Source organism: Haliaeetus albicilla, chromosome 22 (assembly GCF_947461875.1).
Source record: "Haliaeetus albicilla chromosome 22, bHalAlb1.1, whole genome shotgun sequence".
Lineage (NCBI taxonomy): Eukaryota > Metazoa > Chordata > Aves > Accipitriformes > Accipitridae > Haliaeetus > Haliaeetus albicilla.
In genome coordinates, this window is record NC_091504.1 from 479,127 (window position 1) to 498,776 (window position 19,650).

Consider the following 19,650-nt stretch of genomic DNA (forward strand, 5'->3'; position numbering starts at 1 on the left):
CTCCCCTCCGGGATCCACCTGTGACTCCCAGGCATCTCCCAGTCTTTTGACCTCTGCTTTCAGTATCGGAGATCACAGATCAGATTCAACAAGGGTGTAAAGAGGGTCCCGCCGGAGGGCATTTTGGAATCAGTCCTCCCAAGAGCAGCGGATCTGCAGTCAGGGACTCCCCCTTGGGTCGGGACGCCACCCGAGGTAACTCCTCAAGGTAGAGAGCCCTCAACTTTTAGGTGAGTGATACGCGCATTTTGAGTCATCATTTTAAATCTTAAGAGTTCTTAAGTCGGCTGTGTAGTATTAATTCCCCTTACATCACTGAGCCTGTGGTTTACAAAATGTTACTGGAGTTCTAACTAACTTTTTACGAAAGAATAAAGCTGAGCTTTAACACCTGTTGGATTTGACTGTGTGTGCCTCCATAACATCCCTTCGAGTGTAGGTTAAAGCTCTGCCAATGAGCCCCGCTAGCTCGTGAGCCAAGACCCCCTTCCCCCTTTGAGAAAGGCGAATCCCATCTGACACCAGCAGGCCTGGGGCCGTGCCGGCCACCCCACTATCGAAAAACCCAAAACTCTGGTGGGGACACCAGCCACGACCCACGTATTAACAGACCGGGTCCGTCTCTTTCTTCCAGTGTCACTGCCCGCAGCTGGAAGGAGAGAGGGAAAAATAAGCCGTGTTCCAGATTCCCCTCCCAACCATCCCAAGGCCCCCAAGTCTCTTTCAATCGCCCTTGGACCACGCGTTGCAGCTTCGTCGCCACCCAGGCGGAAGAGCAGTAGTGGGCAATAGCCCGTGGGCCGTCCCAGGCTGGGAAGTTTCCCAGTGCTGCCCTGAACCCGGGCCCCAGGGAGGCAGCAGGCTTCCCTAAGAGGAGGCTCTGTCCGGCATCTCGGCCCCTCTGTTCCCCTCAGAAGGGAGTCACCCACACCCCTAAGCCGTCTTGGCTTCCTCGGGGAGGTGGTCGTGATACGGGGGTAGGCCTTTCTGACCGTGGCAACACCTCTGGCGCAGCTGGCCCGAGCTCCACATCCTCCCTGGACTGGCCTTCTGCCTCCGGAGCCTCACGCCTCTTGTTGAGAGGCACCTGGGAAGGCGAGGAGGGGGTTCGCCTGCCGCCCCCAGCCTGGCCTCCTTTTTCTTTTTTCCTTTTTCCTTTTTCCTTTTCCCTTTCCTTTCCCTTTCCTTTCCCTTTCCTTTTTCCTTTTTCCTTTCCATTTGTCTTTCCTTTGCCTTTCCCTTTCCTTTTCCCTTTCCTTTCCCCTTCCTTTTCCCTTTTTTCCGTTTCCTTTTCCCCTTTCCTTTTCCCTTTCCCTTTCCTTTCCTTTTCCCTTTTCCCTTTCCCTTTCCCTTTCCCTTTTTTCCTTTTCCCTCTTTTCCTTTCCCTTTTTTCCTTTTCCCTTTTTTCCCTTTTTCCTTTCCCCCGGCGGCGGGAGGATCCAGGGCCCCCCGGCTCGCGGGTGCTTTCTGGCGCCCGTTGCCGCCTCGGGGAGGGCAGAGCACGGGTCCAGCAGCCAGAGGCTCTCAGAGTCCCTGGTGCGCCTTCCCCTTCCTGCTGCCTCCCGGAGCGCTGCCGGCGGGCTGAGCTGAGCTGAGCTGAGCTGAGCTGAGCAGGTCGTCCCCTCGGTCCCACCTCACAGGGCTGGTCCCGCTCCTGCCAGCCCTTCCCAGGGCCAGGCTCTCGCACGCCCTGAGGCTGCGTGGGAGCTCTCTCCGGGTCGCCACGTCCCTGCTGGCGAGCGCAGAGGACGTGGCTTTCTGCTACCGTCGCCCGGCTCCTTCCCCCGGCCGAACTCCCCTCTGGAGCGGGCAGGGGCACGCCGCCCTTCCCCGCCAACTGCCGCCCCCGGCTCTCTTTGCCCGCTCTGGCCGCGGCGCTCCCCAGGCCGCTTCGGAAAGGGCTGGGGGTGGCGCGGCCCCTGGGCCGAGACCTGCCGCTCCGCTCCGCTCCGCTCCGCTGCGGGCCGGGCCGGCTCCGGGCAGCTCGCCTCGGCGACCGACTGCCAGTCGCAGTGACAGCCGGGCAGCGGCCCCAGGCTGCTCCAGGGAAGCTCCCGGAGACGAGGGCTCTCCTCTGGAGGAAGCTCTCTCCGCCGGGAGCCACCCGCCGCTCCGTCCGTCCGTCCGTCCGTCCGTCCTCGGGTCCCCCTTGTCCCGGCAGGCTGCGCTGGTGCCCGGGAAGGGCAGCGGGAGAGCCCCGGGGCTGGGCCGGGGCCGGGGCCGGGGCCGGCTCTGTCCTGGCGGCGACCCCCCTGTGGCGGGGGCACGGGAGGACCCCCTTGGTCCGCCCCGGGACTGACTGACAGCGCTGCCCTCACAGCGGGGGGGGGACTGACTGACAGGGGCGTCACGCACAAAGCCCTGGGGAGCTGCCCCGGCGGGGGGGGGCGGCAGACAAAAGGGGGTCCCTCGCCTCCCCTGCGACACACGGCCATGGGGGCTTCCTCCCCTGAACCGCTCCGCTCTGCCACAGATTGCCTCGGGGTGTGGGGGTGTGTGTGCGGTGGGGGGGGACCAGGGGGGACACGGACACTGTGCATCTAGCAAGGTAGCTCTCTCTCTAGTGCAACTGTAATTGCCAACAAGCCGTAACAGCAACCATCGATCGGAGGAGCACCGGGTGTCTATACAGTATTTTCATACAAACTTATCCTCCCCAAGAAAGTCAATCGCTAATAAAGCAAAGCCAGCAGCAGGACAAGCAGCACCGGAGCAGAGGAGATCCCCCCTTTTGGGGAGGGAGCCGATAAGTAGCACAAAAACATCCTGCGGGAGGAGGAAAAACGGAGAAGCCTTTCCCAGTTCCGACTTCCCTCACCCACGAGCTCTCCGGCCTGATCACGCTGACTTCAGCAGCTAGGAGCATCAAGGTCCACAGTCACCAGTGCCAGCAATACGGCACCGGTGCCACGAGCCCAGGTGCCGCTGGAAGTGATGTCAGATACAGAAAACCCTGGGGTAGGTTAGAAAGTCCTGGTTTAAATTTAGTCACTTAGCCAAGATCAGTCTGATCTGTTCTAGTCTTCCTGTTTAACGGTGCCTCACCTGGAGCACCACTGCTGATCCCTTCTGCTCTTCCTCATGGATGGTGCGTCCCTCTTGGCAGGAAAACGGACCGCTGACCCGATACAGAGCAACTGAGCGGTCAAAGCGAGGAGGGGATACCTCCTCAAAAGACCACCAAAGGCCAGCCGAGACCCCCACGTGTGCAGAGAGGGCATCTGATGGGTCAGGGTTACGCAATGCTATGCACACGCATCAGATAGTTTGAATATGTATTAGGTAGGAGTAGTTTAATAAATTAGATGCAATTGTTACTGTATAAAAGGGACACAACTGACGAATCCGGCCTGCTTGATTTGTGCAAAGTCCACGGAGCACCCTGCGCAGAATAAAACAGTTATCTCTCCCGCCTGTGTGAGATTGTTCTCTTGCACACCGTGTACCGAATCCGCTTTTAGGACAACAGATGCAAGCGTGTGGCTTTTTCCAGGGTTTATGGGATGCCAAGGGGAAGAGAGGGAAGAGCTTGCTTGTTTCTGCTTGTTCTTCTTTAAGTACTTTTCCCTTTCCTTTTAGCAGGCGGGCACTGCTTTAAAGAACAAGGTGCTTTCTCAAAGTTAAAAGAATGCCTATCATCTCAGTTAAAATAAAAACCATTTTTGTTTAGATTTCATTAACCCATGTTCTTTATCATCTAAAATGATTTTCCAAAATGGATGCGCATCTTGCCCGTAATTCCGTAATGGCATTTTCCGGACTGAGACATCAAAATGTCTTTGTGTGTAGGTTGTAGCCTCAGCCAGCCCAGCTCTTGCAGGGTAAAGGCCCTTTCTTATGCAGCTGCATCTAAGATCAGGGAAGTGGGACATCCTCCTCCTCCTGACAGAACCAGTGCTAAAGAAGATTAACTCATGGATATCTTCCCTTATTTATGGCTTGCTCTCCATCTGGTCAACTCGCTAGCCATTCCCTGGTCCTCACCGCTGTCCATCTCATTGTACAGCCCCCCAGCAGAAGGGACCAAACCCTGGTGCACTCAGCCTGTACCACGGTTTGTGGGACAGGACTGAGGAGAACGCCGTAAATGGAACCAGTTTCTCAACCCCATTTCTTCTGGGAGGGAAAGCATTCTTTCACTGCTGATGGGAGTCCGGGAATGAATACAGAGGCAGATAGGATGGATAACCCGTGCACCATGGTGGGAACAAGCCAAACAGACCCCGTGTTGCATTATCATCTGACTCCTTTAGAACATCGCCTCATTCTGCCAGACACATTACCCCACCAGATGGCCGCACGACGCTACTGCTAAAGTAACAACCAGTAACACAGTGTTATGTGCTAGACCAGCATTGTGCGTGTAGGTGCTGACGGTGCCTCAGCTCAGGAGAGGGCTGAAGAATGATGGTTTATTGCAAACGTGCTAGCGTGATGGCAAAAAGCTGCCTGAGCATGCCCTAGGCACATCTGAAATCTTAACTCCCAGCCTCATCCCACTACCTATCAAAGGCATAAATAATTACACAACTTGTAGCAGAGTGGTAAAATCTAATCCAAAACATTTTCACCAATTTTGACCTTTTTAATGCTGTGAAGCATAGGGCAGCAGTCCATCCAAGACTAGAAACCTCTACTTCTTCTTCTTGGAGGGAAGGAGTGTTTTCTGCTAGGGTAAGACTGATTAAAATAACACACAGTGCCAAGCTGATGCTTGTTTTATTAGAGTCTCATACAATGATTTTCAAATGTAAAATTCCCGACTTATGACACTCAAGGATCAACATCGTAAAGCTTGTCGCTCTTTTTCCAAAACCTCTAGGTTGTGAAGAAAAAGACATTCTAACCCAACATCTTCAGTATGTTAATTTGAAAACGTAAACAAAGTAGAATTTCATTTTAAAGCATTTAATAGTAGAGACAAGCAATGTGTAAAGCTGAATTACAAAAGAAACAATACAACCCGACATTCATGCTACAAGTTTACCTTTCCACAACCATTAGTACTTCCAGGTCAGTTCTTTCCAACAAAGAGATGCTGTAGTGGCAAGAAGATTATGCTGGGGAAACAACAACAACAAAAATCCCCCACATTGTACCTAAAGTACTTCTCTGAGAATTGTAACAACAAGGTAATTTCTGTCCACCAGAAAGACACAACCCCAGCACAAAATAATACAGAGGAAGACCGAAAAAGCAGAGGAAACATAAAGAACAACCTGTGCCGTAACGGTCTAGTCTCAATAGTTAAGGGGACTGGCATACATTAGGATTAACAAGGAGTTTTATTCCTTCCAAAACTAACCCACCTATCAAACAAACAGTTACTGCCGACGTTCAACACGTGCTGTGCAGTGAACAGACCACTCTTGTTTCGACAGCTTTAGAGCACTCTTTTAGTCAGCAATGCCCAGCAACTGTTGGCGGGGCTACTTTCATTTCGGTTTAAAATGGTGTCTTTGGGAGTCAAAGTTACAAAGGCCACAGTTGCTAAGTGGGCAAATAAAGGCCATACTTGCCTTAAGGGGACTGAAGGTCCCTCCCAGGAAGGCCCCTCGAGAAGGGGGAGTGTGTAAAAGTCCTTTAGAAACTGGGCTGGAGGCGGCACTCCACAGCTGATAAAAGCCACATCCTATGAGGGCTGTGACTGAGGTCAGTAACACCCCCCCCCCCACCCCCCTTCCATTCCCCCCCCTCCCCCCCCGTGAGGAGTTTTTTCCCCAAAGACAGCCCAGAAGAGGAACATTTCCTGGGAATGCTGCACCTTAGCACAAGACAAAAGGACACCCCTGAATGCTCCTTTGCCTTGGCACACTTTTTTGTTTAACCACAGAAAAGGGGGACCCATTCTTCAAGAGAACGTAGAATCGCCTGAACTGCCAGAATCAGGCACAGGCTCGGACAGAGCCAGGACTGCATCTGCTCGTAGCTGCAGTAGTCGTACCTTCTCCAGAACCTGGACAGGCCTCTTCCTTCTGACTCCACGTTTCCTTTGTTTACCATTTGGTCCAGTTGCTGCAGGAGCTGCACTGCACCCTCAGCCTGACCGGTTCCTGTTCTTTGTTCAAGGTTAGATCCCACAGGCGCCCCTGTCAGAAACAGCAGCAAGAACAAAAACACAAGCTCGCTCTCTCCACACTCCCTGCCCACCCAACGGCAGACCCTGAAACCCAGAGGTCGGTCCAGACTCTGACTGACATCACGCCTGGGAGCTTTCAAAGCAATCACAGTGCAGACTGGTTTGGAGGTAGGCTCCCATCTCACAGCCCAGCTCTGAAAGAGCTACGTAGCCCGGCTCTATGGGTGGGAATTGCTTACAGCCAAAATCATTGCTGACCTGCCGCTCTATGGTGGTTCTAATTCCTAGTCTCACGTGCTGGAAAATACCAAACACCACTTCTAAAGGAAAACTATTACCAATGTCATCCTTGCAGCTTTTGACTTCATATGACCAATTCGAATGAAACAAGCCAGGAATTCCTTACTTACACAAACTCACCCGGTTACAGCCCACAGTAAGGGATGCTGGACTAAACTCACGCTCATCTTCTTTGCAGGAATTCTGAAAGGAAAAGGAACCCAAGAACTTTCACACCATGTAAAATTCTATTCTACAGGAGATCTTTGTTTCTTTGCTTGCTTGCTTGAAGAACTAAAAGGCAAGGTCTGCTCTCTTGTTCTGTGACTTTATTTTCTTGCCTGCTACTACGAGGACTTTCTTCACCAATAGCTTTCTGCCCCTCCCTCCTCAGGACATTCCCAGGCCTAACATAAAGCTGGAATTCATTGACTAGGCTTTAATATAGCAGATAGTGAAAGAGGAACACCAGCTATGGCACAGACAGAGGTTTTAAAAAACATCGACAGAGGTGCTGTGGGAAATAACAGCTGCTGGACAATACAGGCCCCTAGGCATCAGCCCTGCTAAGACACACTCATAGGAAGCAGAGTAACAGGGCAGGGACAAAAGTGAAAAGTGCCAGAAGCAAGAGGTGAGCCAGGAATACCCATTCGCAAGGCTATCAGCAATACAAAGGACCACAAACAACAAAACCACCCTGGAAGCTTCTTTAGGAGAAAGTGAAACAACTTTGTCACAGAGATAAGAGAAGAGAAGAATAGATCCCTCCCTGATGGTGCTTCTCTTGCACTAAGCTCAGGTTCACGTGAAATTCCAAACTTTAGATGGCCAGAGATCTTGGCAGTTTAGTCTCAGAGCATTAACTAAGGTAGGAAAATTATCTGCAGTGACAGGCTGAGCGTCTCCCAGTTCCTTCTTCCTTGGACTTCTACTGGTGCTCTTGGTAAGCAGAAAGATGCACAGGCTCAACTCCAGTCATCCTGACCAGACAGCCTCCTGTCAAAATCGCAGGCCTGGAAGGCATTTGGATGAGAGCTGAAAAGGCAATCTATTCAACAGCCATGCGACTGTGGCACTTCCATGCTCCTCCTTCTGAATTGAGTGCCGATGCTGTAAAGTCAGTCCTACGTGTATACTAAGCAGACAGATTTCCTTCATGTTTTAACAAGAGCCTTCCCTTTCGAGATGCACTCTAAAACACCAGCTGGATTTGGATCCAAAGTCATACACTGCTCATAAACTGAACAAGAGCCCTGGAGGAATGACCAGAAGAATCCTGAGAAAGCACAGGCGCTACTGAGATGTTTTTTTCCTAAACCTGATCTTTCTTCTCATCCTGAATACCAAAAGAAAACAAATGGAAAGCAAACCAAATGGAAGGCATGTCAGAGAAGCACCTGGCTCTGATCTCCTAAAAAAGCACACGAGGGAGAGGTCATCTGCTCAGGATTCCATGCGGTGCTCCTGACATCTGGTCTGGTATTCATGAAGACACCAGTTTGTGTCTGGAGCTCCCTCTCACTGTAACAGTGCCCTGACTAGTGCAAATTGCAGGTACGAGTCATGGTGGCACAGGCATCTCTTCTGGAGAAGGTTCTTCTCACCTGAACTGGTATTTGCCGACTTGATGATTCACTCATCATAGTTCCAGACTACCTGGAAAGAGCTCAGAACATGTCCTCCCACATCAGTTAACACACTAGGAGGTTACGGTGATGGCTACCACCTACCACATCATTTCTCAGGGTCCAACATGCTAACCCGGAGCTCCAGCTTCCAAGGACCCTCATGTTTGGGAAATTCAGCCACTGTACAAGGAGCGGAGGCATTCTGGGGACAGCGATTATAGCAAAGAGGGGAATTAAAAAAAGCATCTTTCAGAGGATGACCTTATCCCACCAAGAGAGTGTTTGGAGCACCTGAGGAAAGAAGCCAGAAAGGGCATGTGTAGAGAGACCTGTCACTAATCCTGCAAAGGTGAGCTGAGGGGAAAAAAAAGGGATACAGGTTTTAGACACAAATCAGCCTACTTGTTTTAGAGAAGTTCTTCTGTACTGAAGGCTCCCGAGGAGTTACCAGGCAGTGTCCTTCCTATCTTGGAAATCCAACAAACCTGCCAAAAACCCCTCTTCTGAAAGAAAGTTTTGGGCTTACAACAAGGTGAGGGCTGTTTCAATACAGGGGTTTACCTGTGCAGGCTGAAGGTAACCATGCAACTAGCAGCACCTGAAATTGCAGGCCACTGTACATGCAGGGGATCCCTGCAGAGCAATTATGCTGAGACTGGCCCTTTGAAACCAGGCCTACAGCAGCAAGCAGGCAGCATGCCCTGGCCAGCAGGCAGCAAGCCCACGGACGATATTTGCGTAAAGGCTCAGCCAGTTGTGGAGAGGTCCAAAAGGTTTCTGAAATGGGGGCAGCACGTCATCATGCAGAAGCACGCAGAAACCTGGGCATCTGATGCAACTGTTCACCTCCCAAGGAACAGTGGGAGAAGAAGCTGTTCCTTTTATACCACCAGGCAACTTCCTTTGTGGACAACCCCAAGAGGAATAAGTTTGCCTCCTCAGAAAAGACTCTCTCCAAAGAGCTGGAGAGGGAAGGCGGCCAGGAAGGCAATAGCACGGCAGGGGTTTGAACTACATGCAGAATGGCTATCAGGATCCAGAAAATGGATGAAATGCACTGGGAGGACGGGCAACAGCCAGGAGGAGGAGAACAGGGGGGTGAGGGAAGACCCTCTTACCTAAAGGGTGTGCCTAACAGCAGCTCTGTCAGAGCAGCCTTTTAGCTTGTGGGCTACAAGAGAAAGAATCTTGCCCTTCTGACAAGGTCTCTGGAGAACAGTGGGTTTAGAAAGCAACTGCCAATCCCTCTGGAACAATCCTGTCGTAAATCTGCCTTCTGATGACATAGCGAGAAAAAAACATGACACTGTTTCAAGAAGAGGGAGATGCCTGCAAGGCCATCTGCACAGAGAAAGGACACTGCTGAGGAGTGGCAAGTACTCGCACCGAAGCCAGTGTCAAGGTGTCAGCACCCACTGTTGGCCCTTCATGGAGTTCTGCACAAAGGAGCATGTGAGGTAAAAGAGGACTGGAGTCTCTTGAAGACAAGGCAGGGCAACCTTCAGGTTCAGCTCCGAGAGGCTGAGTTCACCCCTAGAGCTTGTAGCTTCACGGTCAGAAAAGCCTGTGTTGGGTCCCAGTAAAACTCATCCCGTGGCTAAGTTTGATGAGCAGGAATCACAAAGGTCTCCATGCAGGTGATGCAGGTGAAAAGGGAAAAAAAAGTTACCTGAAGGCATTTTTATGCTTGCCACTTGAAGAACCTAGGACTAAACAGATGCTATTGTCTCTTTCTGAATATTCTGTAGCTTACCGTTTCAAATCCACGCTTTGCTTTACTCGTATGGCAAACACGCTCGGCTCCAGTTCTAAAAATAAGTCAAATGGGTAAGAACTGAGTTTACCAAAAGTCACAAAAAGGAAGCAAGCTTGTAAATGGCTGCTCAAGTATTTCATTAGAAAGCAGGGTTTTAGTACCTCCCTCTAAGCCAACCAGACAGATACCCTTCATCTGTATTTGTACTCATGTTTCAAAGTCTCATTTAAAAAAATGACAATAGGCACTCACTCCAGTATTAGGCTTTCTGCTTTTCTAGTAAGCTCAACAAGCAGTTGAAGAGAAAAACAGCGTGACGTGACAGGGAAAGGGGCATGAGCAGCAAGGTGAGAAAGCTTGCAAAGCCTACAAGATTACTGACACAAGGAGGAGGGCAGGTAGCAAAGAACCATAGAAAGATCTTACGAGACTCGGCCGCGGAGCAATAAAATGGCAGAGAGGTACAAAGTGGTGCACGTGGGGAAAAACAGTCCTGGCTTCACACACAAAGGCTCTAGAGCTTCTCAGCTGAACGCTTTAAACAAAACTGCAAAACACCGTCAGCAAAACCAGCCTCTTTTCCCACTGAAGCACGAAATCCACGCACGGCAGTGAAACAGGAGCGCTTTTTACAGCTCCCATTACTCGATGCTCAGCCCGTGCAAGCGCAGTAGCCACTCGGAAGCGACCGCTTTCACGGTCAGTGAAAGAAAGCAGGAAAAGAGCAGCCCCCCCCCCTCTCTGAATTTAGGGTCTCCTAGGAACTCACGGCTACCGGCAGGCACCACACTGCAGGCTGTAGCTTCAACACGCTCACCTGCCGATTCTAAGTCCGTACACACGCCTGCCTGCATGAAGAAACCTGGCTTCAGGCAACCGACAGGTACCTGCTTTCGAGGACGTCCTCCTTTCTCCCAGCCTAGGGAAGGAAGCAGGAGAGCCAACGGGACGCGACTGCTCTGGAAACGCCGCTGCCGACCTCCCTGAAGCTTGACAGGCCTCTTGCCCCGGGGGCTGCCAAGAACGCCCGGGCAGGACTGCGTTGCAGCCCGCCACCGACGCCAGGCTGTGAGGGACACCCCCGGCGGCTGCGGGTCCCTGCGGGGACAGCCGGCAGAAACTCCTTTCTCTCCACAGCCGCACGTCTCCGCGGTGCCCGCCGGCCTCCGCCGGACAGCCACCAGCGGCAGGCAGTCCCCTGCTGCCCCCGCAGCCCCGGGGGCGGCAGGGAGGGGCCGGGGCTGGCCGGGCCTGCGGGGGGAAGGCCGGGACCCGGCGCCCCGGCCTGCCGCGAGGGGAGATGCCGCCACCGCCGCCGCCTCAGCCCCGCTGCCGGCCTGCGAGGCCCCCGGGCAGCCCCGGCGCTGGCGCCCGCCGGGCAGCCCACCGCTCCACGGACGGGGAGGAGCCCCCGCCACGGCCACCGGCCCCGCCGCGCCCGCCGCCCGCCCTTGCCTCAGGCGGGGCCGGGCCGGGGCTGCGGCCGGAGCGGAGCCGAGGGCAGCCGAGCCCAAACGAGATGAGCCGAACCGAACCGAGCGGAGCCGAGCCCAGACGAGAGGAGCCGAACGGAGCCGAGCGGAGCCGAGCCCAAACGAGATGAGCCGAACGGAGCCGAAGGGAGCCGAGCCCAAACGAGAGGAGCCGAACCGAGCCGAGGGGAGCCGAGCCCAGACGAAACGACAAGAGCCGAACGGAAAGGAGCGGAGCCGAGCCCAGACGAAATAAGCCGAGCCCAGCCGAAGGGAGCCGACCCCGGCCCGGGCGCCCCCTCCCTCTGCTCCAGCTCCCCACGCTGCTCTGCACTGGCTGCTGCTGCTGCTGCTGCTGCGCTGCAGAGGCGGCTGCATTTTGGGGCTTGGAGCGCTTTGGGTTCCAGCGTGAGCCCGAAGCATCAGAGGAGTTGGCCTGTACCTCGTGGCAGGTCTTGCAGCTGCTTTCGGGGGGTCTGGGCTCTGCCCAGGCCTCTCGAGTCAACGTTGACTCTGGTGCCTAATGACAGGATGCTGGCAGTGGCCCTGGTAGCTCAGCCCTTTCTCTCCCCAGCTGCGATGATGTCAGCAGGTTTGCCTTTTCTTGGTCCAGGCACCCTTCACACAAAGATTCCCAGAGGTTTTTTCATCCCTCCCCTACGCACACAGTGGGATTCCTGGAGGGCCACAGAAATGCAACAGCAGCAGCGTTAGGCTCTTCTGGGGTTTGGGGGAGGAAACACCCTCATAGATAGCTGTCTGGAGCCTTTCTGGCAGCCACCTTTTACCTCTCAAACAGACACAACCGAAAAGCTCCGATGGTCAGTGACCTAGCCGACCGATGATCAAAAAAGAAGCCCCTTTTTATCCCACAAAAACCTAACAGCGACGTTTGTAGGAAAAACTCCTGCGACACGGGAGTTCAGCCGAGGACACGGGCCTGTTGGGAGGAAGAGAGACGTCCTTTGTATTGCCGGAGTCGGCCAGCCGCTTCATCCACCGTTTGTCCCTCGCCTTTTTTCCAGGACATCACTGCCAATGAGTTGGCATACAACGCTGGTACATGTTGTAGAAACTTCCGCCGCAGGGGTTGTGTGCATTGGACTTCATCTGGATCTGTGGGTGACTGCTCGTTATCTGGATCATTATAAATCACCTCCAGCACGGCTAATTCCCTCAGGTACTGGATACCTTTCTCCATGGTGGTCCACTTGCCTGGGTGACACGTAACATCTTCCTTGAAGGGGTATTTTTCCTTCACGCCTGACGGAAGTCCCCTCCAGAGGCTGAGGGCTCGTGTCTTTTTCCCAATCGCGTTGTCAATGGCCCCTTCCCTAGACAGGGATCTCACCTGCTTGCCTTCCCTTCCCTCTAATTCCAAGCTACCGGCCCGTTACCCCAGCAGCGGAGCAGCCGGGTAACAATGTGCTCACCTGGATGGCGGCCAAAATCCTTTCGCGTATCTTGCAGTTCACTCAGGGATAGGGATCGGGTGATTATCTCGGGTTCTGCCTCTTCCTCCTGTTCTCGTGATGACCCTGGTTCACCTCCATCCCTCGCTAAGTTGAACCGATTTCTCCGTGTATTTCTTTTTCTGCACAGGGGCGACTGACACCGGCACAGGTTGGTTCTCTGGTTCAGCTGCAGCGCCTGTCGCCGGGGTTGGTTGGGGTAGCTGCAGTGCTTGTCACGAGGGTTGGAATAGCTGCAGCGCCTGTCGGTCTGTTTTCCCTCCCTTCCCCCTGAGGGTGCTGCATAATATCGAGCAGTGGTTGGTAGATACTGGTGCGGATACTGGTAGATACCGCAGAGTGCGGTAAGTTGTGCCTCTCTGGAACAGGCACCGTATTTTCCTTTCCAACATTCTATCGCTTCACCAGGGTCCTGTAGCTGTTTGGGAGTGAAGTTCCAAACCATTGGAGGTGAGAAGTCCTCTAGATACCTGCCCGTTTTCTCCCACGTGCCACGCCACCCATGACTATTCAGCCTTGGGGCAGATCTCTGCGTGGTATTCTTAAAAAACTTTTTTGGAGCCCTAAACAAGACCTGAAACACATTCGGGAGACATAGCAAGACGAGCATGCCGGCTTGAACATCCCAGGGCTGTTCAAACTTCTCAAAAGCTGCTGTAATTAGCCTGAAGGAGGAAGGGGAGGTGAACGAGCGGGGAGAAAGTACCCCCCCCGACTTCCCCACAGATTGGGTGCGATTACCAACAAATTCCGAGAGAGGGCGCCCGAGGCACGGGAATGACGTCGACGCCGCACGCAACTACCAGCTTAACCTCAGGACCCGTGACGTAATCATTTTGTGAGTCGACGTCACCCAGGACAGCAAAATGATAGTCCCGAGCCCGCGCCCAGAGGCGATAAACAGAGTGCATGTAAGAACTCACACAACACCGCCACGGGAACAAATGAGCCAACGCTGGGACCAGCGACTATTCAACTAATACAAGAAATGCGTACAACAAATTTGTTTTAACACGCTCCGGCCAGATCTGTCGTTATCTCAACCCTTCGTGCCCCACGTTGGGCACCAAGAAGGACTGTTGTGGTTTCAGCCCAGGCGGCGACCAAGCACCACGAGGCTGCTCGCTCACTCCCCCGCCGCCACCATCTTTGTCCAGAAACAGGACCGAAGCCTCTCCCCGAGAGTCACGTCCCGACGGTGCTCCGCGAAATCTAGAGTCCCCTCGGACGCTGGCGGCAGCAAGCTAGGAAAATCCGAGTGCCAAAGCCCACGGAGTTTCTGCTCTCAGCTCCAGGAAAGAGTCCTGTTCATCCGTAAGAGGGAAGCCAGCGTCACCCTTGCAGGGCGGGAAACAAGGCTTATCCGATCGAGGCCGGAGCGCCGCGTGAAGCCAGAGCGCAAAGCTGGACAGAACCGGGGGGGCAGGGGGGAAAGCCCGGCCCGGCCCCTTGGGAGCCCCGAGGGCCCCCGGGGAGCGCAAAGCCGGGCAGCTGCCCTTCCTCACGCTCCCGGCCAGCTCCTCCCTGGAAAAGCGGGCACCGGCCTCCTCAGCCATCCCGGGGGCCCGGCCGGGAAGACCCCCGCCAGGGACAGCCCCGGGCGGTGCTGCCCAGAGCCCACCCAGCCCCGCCGTCCTCCCCTCCGCGGCACCCACCCCTTCTCCCCCGTGGGTTTGTCCCCGCGGCAGCTGCAGCAGGATCGCGCCGCTTTCCATCCCCAGCGTGCGGGGCAGGGCTGCCCAAACGGAGCCCGAGGGGTCGCGGCCCGCGGGCCGAGACCAGCGGAGAGCCGCCAGGGAAACCGCCGCCTCCGTCCATCGCACGGACGGGAGCCGCAGCAGCCGGAGAACGCTCCCGAGTCGTGCCGCTCCCAGGGCAAGCCCAGGCACCGCTTCACGCGTGGGACGTGCCGTCCCGAGAGCGGGGCTAGCCCAGGGGCGGCGGGGACAGGCTGGCCAGCAGCGCCGAGCCCGAGGCAAAGTCTGCCGTGGGTGCAGCCGAGGGCTGGCGCGGCCTGAGTCCTGGCTGGCCCTCGGCGCCGCTGCGGAGCGCCGGAGCCACGAGAACCGGCTCGGTCCCTTCGCGTCGGTGTCCTTGCCACCGGCTCGGTCCCTTCGCGTCGGTGTCCTTGCCACCGGCTCGGTCCCTTCGCGTCGGTGTCCTTGGAACCGGCTCGGTCCCTTCGCGTCGGTGTCCTTGCCACCGGCTCGGTCCCTTCGCGTCGGTGTCCTTGCCACCGGGGCAATCGCTGCCAGAGACGCGGGGCCCCCCGGGCCGCTCCCCGGCCCCTGGCAGTGTCCCTCTCCATCTGCCCGCCCGCCCCTGCCGTGGGCAGGAGGTCTCCGCGCCCGCGCTCCCCCGGACGAGGAGCTGCAGCGCCCGGTGCGCGGTGCCGAGGGGCCGGCTCCTGCCCACCATCACCTGCGGCTGGAGGAGCCGCACCGCGCCCGCAGGCAGCGCTGCCCGCCCTGCCCGCCCATGCCGCTGCGCCCGACCGCCTCCGCTCGGCTCCGCTCGGCAAAGGTCGGCAAAGCTCGGCTCCGCTCGGCAAAGCTCGGCTCCGCTCGGCTTCGGCTCGGTACGGCTCGGCAAAGCTCCGCTCGGCTTCGGCTCGGTACGGCTCGGCAAAGCTCGGCTCCGCTCGGCAAAGCTCGGCTCCGCTCGGCTTCGGCTCGGTACGGCTCGGCAAAGCTCCGCTCGGCTTCGGCTCGGTACGGCTCGGCAAAGCTCGGCTCCGCTCGGCTTCGGCTCGGTACGGCTCGGCAAAGCTCGGCTCCGCTCGGCTTCGGCTCGGCACGGCTCGGCAAAGCTCGGCTCCGCTCGGCAAAGCTCGGCTCGGCTTCGGCACTTTTTTAGGTAGCTCCGGGTTTTCAGGTAGCTCAGCCCTGGGCTCCCAGACCTCGCCTGGGCTATGCTGTAGTTGGGCCTGTCTCCAGCCCTGTCTCTGGCCCCGTCTTCTGGGTGGACCTTGGACCCATGTTGTAGCCCTGCCTCCTGCTGCTCCGACTGGGTGGGCCCTGGACCTGGTTCATCCCCTGGCTGTGTCTGGGGCTGTCGATGGACCCCATTACCAGCACCCAGCCCTGCTGAGACCCTGTGGGACTGTGCCCTGATGGGTGAGGGCACAGCCCCGGTTCCCCTCACTGGCTTCCTCTCTGTTCTTTGTGAAGTTCAAACCCCTCGTCTTGTTTTTCCTCACCATACGTCCCGATTCTCGGTTTTTCCTGCACCCTACCTTTCTTCTATATTCTCCCCAGGGTATACTTCCAGCTGCTTTGGGGTTTTTTTCAGGTTTGAATTATCTTTTTACGACACCTTATCCTCCCATTTTTCCCCATTCATGTCCAGTTGTCTTTTAAACCCCTTCTCAAAGCCCCACTTATTGACTTTATCCTTTGCCAGGCCCAGCTGCTTTTCATTCTGAGGGTTGTTCTCCATGAGGCCTTTTGAGTTTAGGCTATAAAATCCAAAGACAAGAAAGCATCTTGCCACACTTGGTCATCTCTTACATAGTCCGCCCTAACCATGGCCTGAAAATTTTCATCTTCTAATTAATTTTTTATGTTCCTGGAAAAAAACCCACTGCTACCTTCTGGAATTTCTTCACCTGCAATTAATTTTCTGTGAATGTGTCACTGGACCTAAAAACAGAGAGGCTGGCATTGATCTGATCTGTCTTACTGTTAAGAAATACTTGCTCCCAGTATGAAAAGAAGTATCTCTGCTCCTGATTTCTGACTCAAGACATTTCGTAGCCCACATGCTGCTCACCAAAGACGCATCAATCATCACACATCAGGCAGGAGTGACCTCCGCGGGTAGTTACGAATTCCCACACTGAGATATCGCTACGTGGTGTGAGGCGTATGGCTTGACCTGAAGATCTCTCCCACTCACAAAGCATGCCGGTCCTCCACGCATTTAGACCTACTGCTCTCATAAAATGCAGCATCTTGTGCCCTATCAGCATCATGTTGAAACTAGGCACGGTTATAGAAATGATAACTTTATACTGTTTTGTTAAAGTTAAGATTAAATAAAGGGCTAAAGGACTTAGATACAATAGTTTAAAAGGATAAATGCCAACCTCATGTTTAGTAGCTGTCTTAAGAAGGGACAGGCAACTTCCCCCTTAGCCCAGATATTACTCCACCATTAAGAGAAGGAGCAATGTCACTTATTATCCCTTGTCGAAGCAGTCTCCTGGAGGAGCAACCTGAATGTTTTGCTATGCTAGGATTAGGCTTGCCCGAGTAAGCACAACTGCACGTACTCCACGTGCCACTCAGAAAGGAGCTGTGATGAAGGACAGAGCCTACACACCACATGAACACATTCACATACATAAACATACCCTGGGCTTTAGATTAAATCGAAACAGGGGGTTGAAGGATTCTTCTAGGGACTTCACTCTTCTTCCTGCCTAGCTAATTCATTTCTGTTGCAAGTTTAAGCTTGATTTCCTAAACTCAGTTGACAAGGGACTTTCTCAGAAAAAATGCCAACTAGGCAATACGTTATCAATTGTGCCTTATTCTCTAAGGGAAATAATACAAAAGCTGAGTTCCTCTCGCACGTCCAGCACTTCATAAAACAATCCACCCTACAGCTTAATTGACGCCTTACTAGACATAATGCCTTATGACTCAGCTACCTTAATGAAAATAACTATATATGCATATGTCCTTGTACATCTTAAAACTCAGCGTGTTTCCTATGTCACAGATACAATTATGCATACAGTACACCGCATAAGCCTAACTGGAAATGGAGTGAAGATTGAGGTAAAATGACTGGATCCCATGGAAAAATTGAGGAAACCGATACTTCTCAAAGCCTTTGTATGCATTTGTGGCTTGAAACACCTCAGCTTTCTCTTAGGTGGCAAGGGATGCTGTCTCAACTTTATCAGGTGTTCTACATGGTACGGAGGAAGTACAAGAACAGATACTCCAAATATGGATGAATTCAGCATTTTTAAAATTTTATTTAATCAGTAATCAGGCAAACTTAATCTGACACCAAAACCCACATCTTGTCACACTTACTTTTGAAATACAGCATACCCAAAGGAGGGAGGAAATTGTTTTAGTGTGATTTATAACAGTAACGAAGAGTTATATTCTTTTTGGTAATGACACTGTGCAACACATTTTCTGTTTGGGGAGTAAGCTTCTGAAGTATTTTAATCTGCCTCATCTACCGTTACAGATTTCAGCAAAACTGCACAATCCTCACAAGAATTAGGACTGTATATAAATCCAGTAATAACCCACAATCATCTCTCCATTTTGGTTGTATTTATGCTGTAGATGCTAGGCTTCTTCAAACTTCCACCAACCAGTGGAAATTTGCCAAATATATAACCCAGTGGGCCATTTAAAGGGATTTTGCTGTGAATTATGACTGCTACATTTGTGGGCAGCTTTCAGTACCAGAGACTGGAAAGGGAGAGGCAGAGTGTGAAGAGCAGGGAGCGCAGCTTTCACCCTGAGACCTTCCACGTATTTGTTCATGATCTACAGAAAATGGATGAGCTGGACGGCATAAGCTCTCTGTGCGCAGATGGAACGGCACTACTTAAAACCAGTCCTTGCTTTGGCAACTGGGGGAGACGTCGATCCTGGCTCTTAAGCTGGCAGAGGCTGCCTGAAGCCTTGTTTAAGCTGGTGTCTGTACAATCAAGCCATTGTGGTTTACCTAGGTAGTGCGTGGCAGCTGAGCTGCAGCAACAGACTGTGCACGCTCTTTGCCCGTGAGATGAAATGCATTAGCTTTAACTTCTTGCATCCAGACTACTTGCCAGATGGATTCCTAACAAACAGCAGAACCGAACTGCTGAATTACTTTACATATGCTTGGAAAGCCTGGGAAAAAATAAACACGAAAGAAGTAACTAATGGGAACTGAGAGATGCATTTCTGAGTGCAACAGACTCCATCTTTATTTCAAAATATCTCTGTACATTACAATTCTATTTAAAAAAAAAGAAGTCAAAAGTCAAAGCAGTTTCCCACGCTAAGTGAAATATCAGGTCTAATTTTTCAGATAATCAAAAAGAGAGGCTGTGTTTTCACTCAGCAGATCTCATGGCCTGTTCCTATCTGAGCATACTGCTCAATAGCAACATAGAACGTGTTAAATTAAAGCTCTTATTGTGCTCATCACCATGAAGCAGGATTTTTTGAAGAACCACTGTTAGAAGCAAACTGATCTTCCTTGCAAAGTCAGGTTGTCCCTTCTTCAGGTGGAGTTTGCTCTCAGGCAACCTGGCCATCCTGGGAACAACACCAGGTCAGCCTCCTACCTGCTGGTCCCCTCTTCTCTGACAAGAAGAAGCCATCCTGTGTATAACTAAGAACCCGACGATTTCCTTCCCATGGGTTGCACACTAAAATATCAAAGAACTCTGATGGTGGTCTTAGCCCATAGCTGAAACATTAGGAAGTTCATTTCTGGAAATTCAAACACATTCTTTAGCTTGCGTAACATTTATATCAAAACAAAAGGACACTCAAGGCAGGCAAAGCTAAGAATGTGAGCAAGAAGTGGACCATCTGTGGGCTGGTGTGTGGCCGCCTCTGTGGCTGCTAACACTCAATTCCAGCTGGACCTGTCAGCTCCTTCCTTGTAAGCATGCTGTCAGTGCAAATTGACAGGAGTCCCTGGGATTCAAGCCTCAGAATGTATTCCCTTATGCAACGCTAATTGTTCACCACAGGACAGATATCGCAGAAGATGTTTGACTAATTGCATATCAAATTGCACCCAAGCCAAAAACCCGTCGCAGAGGAGGCAGTATGTAATTTCAGATAGGGTGAAATGGGATCACGTCTATGCATGAACTCAGCCACATAGGTTCTGCTTAAATTCTCACCGTAAATACTCAGCAGAATTTGCAAGGCCATAAGGCAGTGCTCTGCGTGAATGTGAATTGCATCCATAGCATGTAGGGGACTGT

The 19,650-nt window shown here is 53.1% G+C and overlaps 1 protein-coding gene across 1 annotated transcript in view; it reads right to left on the reverse strand.

Annotated features, from left to right (window-relative positions):
• Window positions 1-910: 910 nt before the first annotated feature.
• LOC138690600 (uncharacterized) overlaps window positions 911-19,650 on the reverse strand; it is a 197,964-nt gene continuing 179,224 nt past the window's right edge. The window contains 8 exon segments of the mRNA XM_069810654.1: window positions 911-1,087; window positions 1,634-2,252; window positions 5,531-5,574; window positions 5,577-5,661; window positions 5,699-5,764; window positions 5,945-6,089; window positions 6,490-6,562; window positions 9,743-9,797. Coding sequence (XP_069666755.1) covers window positions 911-1,087; window positions 1,634-2,252; window positions 5,531-5,574; window positions 5,577-5,661; window positions 5,699-5,764; window positions 5,945-6,089; window positions 6,490-6,562; window positions 9,743-9,797 — 1,264 coding nt within the window.